Source organism: Haliotis asinina, chromosome 3 (genome assembly GCF_037392515.1).
Source record: "Haliotis asinina isolate JCU_RB_2024 chromosome 3, JCU_Hal_asi_v2, whole genome shotgun sequence".
NCBI lineage: Eukaryota > Metazoa > Mollusca > Gastropoda > Lepetellida > Haliotidae > Haliotis > Haliotis asinina.
This window is the reverse complement of record NC_090282.1, coordinates 19,955,956-19,963,335: the sequence shown is the minus strand read 5'-3', so window position 1 is coordinate 19,963,335 and position 7,380 is coordinate 19,955,956. Positions and strand designations below refer to the sequence as shown.

General features: G+C 37.2%; 1 protein-coding gene across 3 annotated transcripts in view; it reads left to right on the top strand.

Moving 5' to 3' along the window:
* The first annotated feature begins 3,853 nt into the window (after nucleotides 1-3,853).
* LOC137277623 (zinc finger protein 608-like) overlaps nucleotides 3,854-7,380 on the top strand; it is a 28,071-nt gene continuing 24,544 nt past the window's right edge. The window contains exons 1-2 of one of the 3 annotated variants that reach the window (XM_067809440.1): nucleotides 3,854-3,995; nucleotides 4,534-5,272. In XM_067809440.1, the coding sequence (XP_067665541.1) occupies nucleotides 4,745-5,272 (528 nt within the window). In that variant the 5' untranslated portion in view covers nucleotides 3,854-3,995; nucleotides 4,534-4,744. Of the gene's footprint in view, nucleotides 3,996-4,279; nucleotides 4,366-4,530; nucleotides 5,273-7,380 lie in introns of those variants that run through there. The other 2 variants (XM_067809438.1, XM_067809439.1) reach the window with 2 other exon arrangements.

The window sequence follows — 7,380 nt, the reverse complement described above, 5'->3', positions numbered from 1 at the left end:
GATTGTTTTGTAACTTCTTTTGGTTAAATTATTTGTAATATTTTTCAAATAAAAACTGACACCGATTCGAAACTTTGGTAGAAGCGATATTATATGCATACACCAGATCAAATAACTCGAAAACCCACAAGCAGAAGCGGTTTTATTAGTCGTCTACTTTAAGATTGAGTAAATAATAATGGCAGCTGTACCTTAGAAGGGAAAAAGGGAAAGGTAATACAAAATAAAAATATCTGCTCCAATTTCTCTCACTAAAGTTAATTGAGAGAAACAACTGGTGCACAGACACAGTAATATATTATTAGGAATACACATACTTGTGCGACAGACTTTAATAATAGAGGGAAATATTTGTTTCTAGCAGTAACATAGCTATGAAGTGGCTTGTCTGTCTTTATTCGAATTAAAGGTATTTACCATTAATCCTTCAGTGAAATGGCTCGGTTATTTTGATTCTTTTATCAAACATTGACGTTTACATTCCTATGCATGTAAATACCACAGAGCGGTGTCTATAACATTAAACCTATAATCAATATTGAGGCGTGTACATATGTTGCCATTTAAAACAATATATTTATAGATGATTTGTGTATTCTTCATTAGAAATACACAAAGTCAGCCGCACGATGTTGCTGGAATGATCACAGTTTTTTTTCTCCACAGTCGCCCATTAGCATAGAAATGGCTGTATGAGGGAACAGATCAATTCTGTAATCTCCTTTGGGCCAAACACAGCAGAGGCGGCCATCACTCGCTGAAAGCTGGCCGATTTTGATCAATCACTTTGAGACATAACACCGGTCATATCGTCCGGACAACAAGCTACACGGTCTCAGTCGCACGCAATCGGACGAGATTGCCATTCATATTTCATGTTGTCTGTTCCGAAGCCATGGTGAATATTGTCAAAGTGACTTTATAGATAGTTAAATATTGACTTTTTAGTGGATAGCAGCGCATTTTGACTTAGATTTCACACATCAGTACTTCGTCAACAGTTTTTGACACCAATGTTCTACTATAATTAATACTTCGCACTGAACACAAGGTCGACATGAGGTTACGGTACTACTTTTAGGACAATGTTGTAACGCGTGTCAAAAAAAAAAAAGACACACTGATGTACAAACATTTGTTTGGAAAGAAGGATAGTACTGTGTTGTCGCCATAGAAGGATAGTAAAACTGATATATATGAGGGTTGGTAACATATGTTTCAGTAAAAGTCACCAGATCTCGAGTCAGGGTGTCAAAAGAGTAAGAGTAAACACTGTCACTATGTTACCCCTCTCTTGAGCTTAAATGGTACTATTTCATAACACATGCACTTCTCCTAGCATATGATGCTACACCATCATACTGTCTATTTTAAAACAAATAGTAAATATGTACTATACATTGCCCTCTTTACAGTAAAATAATACAAAGTAATCACAATATCCATGTATTAATCACAGCCTCCATCAATTAAAGAAATAGTACTATATCACCGCTTATATATCTTCTTTTAGTAACCTCATATGTATTGTCATACTGGAGTACTACATCATAACACTATACCTCTCATTACTTTAAATATTACTATATCTTCACATTGTTTGCCTGTTAAGGAAATAGTACTATGTGACCAATCTATTCTTCTCTAAGGATTTACACAGAAATAAAGAGCCAACATTACATCAGGATATGAAGGATAACTGTGTTAGAAAACTAATAATAACTGTTGACAGATGTATGACAGGGTATTGCTGATATAAGGTACTAGTAACCTTTAAACTGTTTACGACATCGTGAAGATGTGAAGGAGATACGATGCTGAATCTTAGATTGTATGCAAATGGATTTAAATCTTTTGATTCTTAAACAAAGATCCCCCCTTGACCTTCCCATGTCCGCAAAGCGAACATATCTAAGACGTCCACTCTTTGTTCCATCGGCATACAAGGCGAGTCATGAACGACAGCATATTAAATTTCACACTAATTGATGTTGATAGCGGCAAACTCCCCAGACCCAGACAATACCACGCTGTGATTGGTTGAGTTATGCGAAAAAACGCGTTTTGATTGGTCCGTGACAAATATTCCCTCTGTCTGTCCCCTTGTGTCGTCTTTGGGGATTATATGGCAAATAATTTCCATTAATCTTTTCCTTATTAACGAATGGCAATTAGTGGGTGCGTTCGTGCGTAACGAAAACCCCTGCTTTGTTCACGGATAGTGTTTACAGAGCTGAACGATGCCAACCAAGTGACTCCTTTCAATAAAGCGACACCCGGGATTGTTTAGCTTGTGGGATAATAACTTAATAAACGCTTCATACACGGCCTATTCAAATCAAGGTGCGTGGTATCGTATTGTGTGAGTTCAACGCTGGTAATATCTAACCATAAACAGTTATTATTAATCACTATAACTAAAATCACTGACATATCCATTTAAAACAGGTTTTAAACCAGCCTGATTCATAAAAATAAACTTTCAGTTGAGATTCAGTTCCTTACCCAATGATTATAATACCTTTTCCGCTTTTTGCGAAAAGAAAAAAAATATTAAGGAAAGATCTTCTATGAAAAGACGAAAAAGGCCCTTCACAAATAATTAATGCACCAAGGAAGTAAGATTTGACCCCTATTAGAATCATAACATCACCCGGAAGATTTGCGAGGAAGCTTTTTCAGTTCATATCAACAATGAGAAAATAAACTGACGAAACCACCGAAAACTTAAAATTGAAAAAGATGCATTTCTGTTTTCATCTCCACCTATGATATCCATGACGTTTTCAAGACACATAAATGCTCTATTACTCAAATAATTAACAACATAATTATCATGTGAATCAACACGTGCGCCAAGTTCCGTGTTGCCAATAATAACTAACAGATGCAAATTGGCTGTACTCAATGATACTTGATGAAATCGGTTTACAATAACAATGTTGAAAATCAATCACTGACATCCGCGCCCTCACCTCTAGAGCCTCCTAGTTTATTGTGCCATTAATGTCTCCCTTGCACGTATTGAACACTATGATAAAATGATCAGAAAAACTGACTAGAGTATGTGCGTGGACTGGGAACTAGGATTATAGGCCTTGTCGGTGTCCAACTTACTTTTACACAGCGTAAATCACTAGTCTCAGTATTTATCTCGATTTAGCTTTCCCATACATAAATCTAGATTCTCCTGTCCCTTTGTATTTCAGGCATATCCCAAGGTTTAACGACTGTGCCAAAGCCGGTGTGCTTCCCCTACCATAAACACAAAGGCCATATTGAAATACCGTTTCTCTGTTGTATACATAGATAAATTGATAAACAAGCATGTCATTTCTCGGGTAACCGTTTTATCGCCCGAAGATCCAAGCCTACATTCTATCTGCTGGGAAATTTATCTCGTAAAGGACAGCGTCATATATTAAACACATCGATGTAAGTGTCTATTATCGCTGTTATATGGATTTAGCAGAAAACTCCTTACTCGCTGTCGGGGTATATGTACCTGCGTATATAAGTAGACAGGCCATTAGCTTGGCTAAATAGTTATTTAGTCTGGAAAGTAGGATTCAAAATGAACAAAGGGTTGCAGGGCGAATTATTGCCAAAGGTAGTCACACCTCTTATTTGCCGCGAGAAGGAACGAGTCGGTTCAATGCTCATTGAATCGCGCTGCTAACAGCTACTAAAATCATACATTCTTTTCACGTTCAATCGTGACGAGCAAGGGGCAGTGTTGATTACACACTCGAGTTTCTGACCGCCTGGACACACACGGTTTAGGGGCGGAGCTTTCTCGACCACTACACTCTCTAAGGCTGTCAATCAAAAAGGCTCGCCTGCGAACAAAGGACCCAGGCTCTATCAGCTTATTATTGCCGGCTGGTCGAGTTAGAAGGTACAGTACTCTACCGACCAACCGCCTGTCTCTCACAGTGTGCTTCTCTCTAGTCCACAGTCATGGGCAATGCAGTTTGAATGGAGAATTAATCGTGGTGAGTTGTTACAACTCTGGACTATGGATTTTGTGCCTTAGATTTGGGAATTTATCGTACATTTGACGAGTACGTTTCATCCACAAACGTGTTCTACACAATTTGAGTATGTTCTTTCACGGCGGGGACATCGCAACACTGATTCTGTCGTGTTCGTACTGATACTGGCTTTGGGTGTTCAGCTTGTGGGTCGCGTTATTTTCTCGCCCTGAGGAAAGATCGACCGATAGCGTTACAGCATTTTCAGTGCCTCACCGATCTCATTTCGCGAATTCCTTTCTTCGTCTACTGTGTATTGTGCTTTCGTCTTGGATTTTTACTCTTTGTGATAAAATTTGGCCACTTTTCCACCGGATCGTTTTTACACCGTGTAAAGTTGATTTCCTTGTTTCGATTGTATTGTCAATTGTACGCGTGTGATTTATTTGAAAGTCTCTCCGATATGTGGAATTTTGTGTGCCATTGATTTTTAAACTGAGTTGATGTTGATGCTTATAATTGATGATGTGTTAATCAGTGTGTCTTTCTGTTGCAGAAGGATCCACATGGATCTATGGATTATTGTGTGATCTTACCCATGGAGTACGTTCTCGTATGGATTTTGCATCAAGTTACAGTAGTTTGAGTGTTTCATGAGCACACTGGCTGCATATCCGTAAACTAGCCACACTGGCGTACCGAGCCGGACATTTAAGTGGCGAGAGCGGAACAAAAAATCACGGGGGTCTTCTTGGTAGGACACCGGGAAGATGAGTTCTGTCGAACACACTGCTACAGTGGACAGGGGATTAAAAATGAAGATTAAGCGTAAAAATGTGGGACAAAGTTCTAACAAAACTGATCAGAAGCACGAAATTGTGAAAACTGAAAAGGATGCCTGTAAGGCTGTGTCAAATTCTGAAGGAAATACTTTGCAAACAACTCAGAACTCAAACGGACTGTTGGAGAAATCGACAAAGCACTGTTTGCTTTCAGAGAGGGGAGACCGATCGCCTATGAAAATGAAGGGGTCTCACAAGGGAGAAAAGAAAACTAAAGAAAAGGGTAAAACCGAGAGTGGGAACGTTTTAAACGGAGGCACTTCATGTGCCGGACCTTCTAGTGTAAGTAACGGTTTGGATGCCCTCCTCAACCAAGTTTCTATGGAACCTCGGGTCGGTGACAGTGCTCAAATGAAAAGGGAAAAAACAGTTAGTGATCCTTATGAATTTAATGCCAAACTTGAGGACGCAGGTCCAGGGATAGAACTACCAATGAAAAAGATGAAAAGTGAGAAGGTATGTGTTCGAGGGGTTTCACACTCACAGGAAGACAAAGAGAGTATTTGCTTAGGTAGTGTTGAAGGTAGTTGTTAGGAGGATAAGAATAGGTTGGGAGATAACAAAAGCTGGAATGGGTTTTTGTATGATAACGCGGATTAATAACATTACCGTAGTACAAGAATATCAGATAGCATGCTTCAAAGAGGAGAAGGCTTTTTTAAACTGTTACCTGGCAAGGTGTTAATATTATCTCAGATCAACACATGTGGGTACTAAACTTTGGCCAGTTTAAAATGTTAATGTGATCCGACTGAGATAATCTTCATAAAAAAATCAAGGGGATGAAGAAATAAGATTCATAAAAAAAATCAATGATTTAATGGTTTTTTTGCTTAGTAGGGCAACAGATTTTGTCTTTATATTTGAATGCTTGATTTTATTTGTAATTACTTGATTATAAAATTAGATGTTCTCTTTTTCACTCAATCTTAATCTTGAGTGCCCCTTGTTAAGTGTTTACGTGTAACATTTGTCTGTTACATTATATTCCATTGCCAGTATACTAGTCTTGTATTTAAAACAAACCCAATATTGTAGAATGCCAGTGTGTTGCATACAATGTGTACAATTGAGACAGAAACTGACATATAATAGCTGGTAAGAGTTTATAGTTTTTGTTCCCAGTAATGGACAATTGTCATTTATTAATGAGTTTTTCAGGTGATAAATTTACAGTGTCATGTGAATGACAGATCACATTGTTATTTAAAAGGAAATAGACATGCTGTAATGTTGGGGAAGATTCATTGTGGTATACACCATCTCGGTTTGAGTCGTTTCCTTTTCATTCCTTATAAAAATCCTTATAACGTTTAAGAATGCATCAGACAGGTTTATGACTAAACAGTTCTTTATGGCTAATGTACCTTGTTAACAAACTTGTGTTTGAACTACCAACAAGGAAGTCAATACACTTTGAGCAATTATCAAATCAATATTTGCAGTGAGGCCAGTGTTCTCTCTATATATTGCAATTAGGGCGTAGCTATAAGCACATGTTCTGTATGCATGCCATGATTGTTTCGAAATTATGACTAATTCATGTAATTAAGTACTTTGGATAATACTTATCATCCTTATTAATTATTTTGTAATGTCATCCAAAACAAAGATATTCTGATGATTTCAAAAACCATGGAAAAACAATAATTGATATTAATCTTTGGAAGTAATATTTTATTGCGGTATGCATATTAATGTAACTGTTATGGCCTGTAAAACTGTTTGTAACAGATCATCAACATAATAACATGGACACTTTTTAAGGGAAATGTTTCAGCAGAATGGGTTGCTGTAAAGCATGAGGTGTATATATACATGCAAAGAGAAACCATCTGTTTAAACAGTTACAGTTTTAGTGCTTTAGTACAGATGTCTTTGGAACTGCTTGTCTGAGTAATTGTTTGTTGGATTTTAAAAACCCAACTAACCTTTGTTTTTTCATTGTAAATGTATAACAGATATATCCATGAGAATAAATGTTATACTTGACATAGTAATTTATTTTGCATACTAAATGATGGTTTTGCTGTATACACACAAGTAGTATTGTTTCAAACCTACCGCCCCAGTTGATCACAAACTGAATTATCATTGTATTTGTAAAACACATTTAACTTTGTTACAATATAAAACATGCAATGCAAAACGAAAATACATTTATCATTGTAGTATGTCACTGTTGCAGAATCATAAAAAATACACTAGCATGATCATTCGAGCATGTACTACTACATGAGATTGCTCCTAAACATTCTGTTAAGAACGTTATGGATCTGTATGATTTCTCATTACTTTCGATGATAATTGCTTTTTCGTCAAGAAAAACACTTTTTCCTTCAAAGCCTAGTGGTAAGTTAATTACCAACTGAGCTTGTAGCCAGCGAGAGCGTATTCTGACTCAAGTGTTGTAAACGTTCACTCAGAAGATGAAAGCCGTCATAAATGTTTGAACAGGAGAAGCTGAATCTCCTACTGACTTTTCAAATCTGACGGGGAAAGGAATCTAGAGTGAGACTCACCGTGAGTGAATGGAACACATCACTTAGTGTAGGCAGATATCC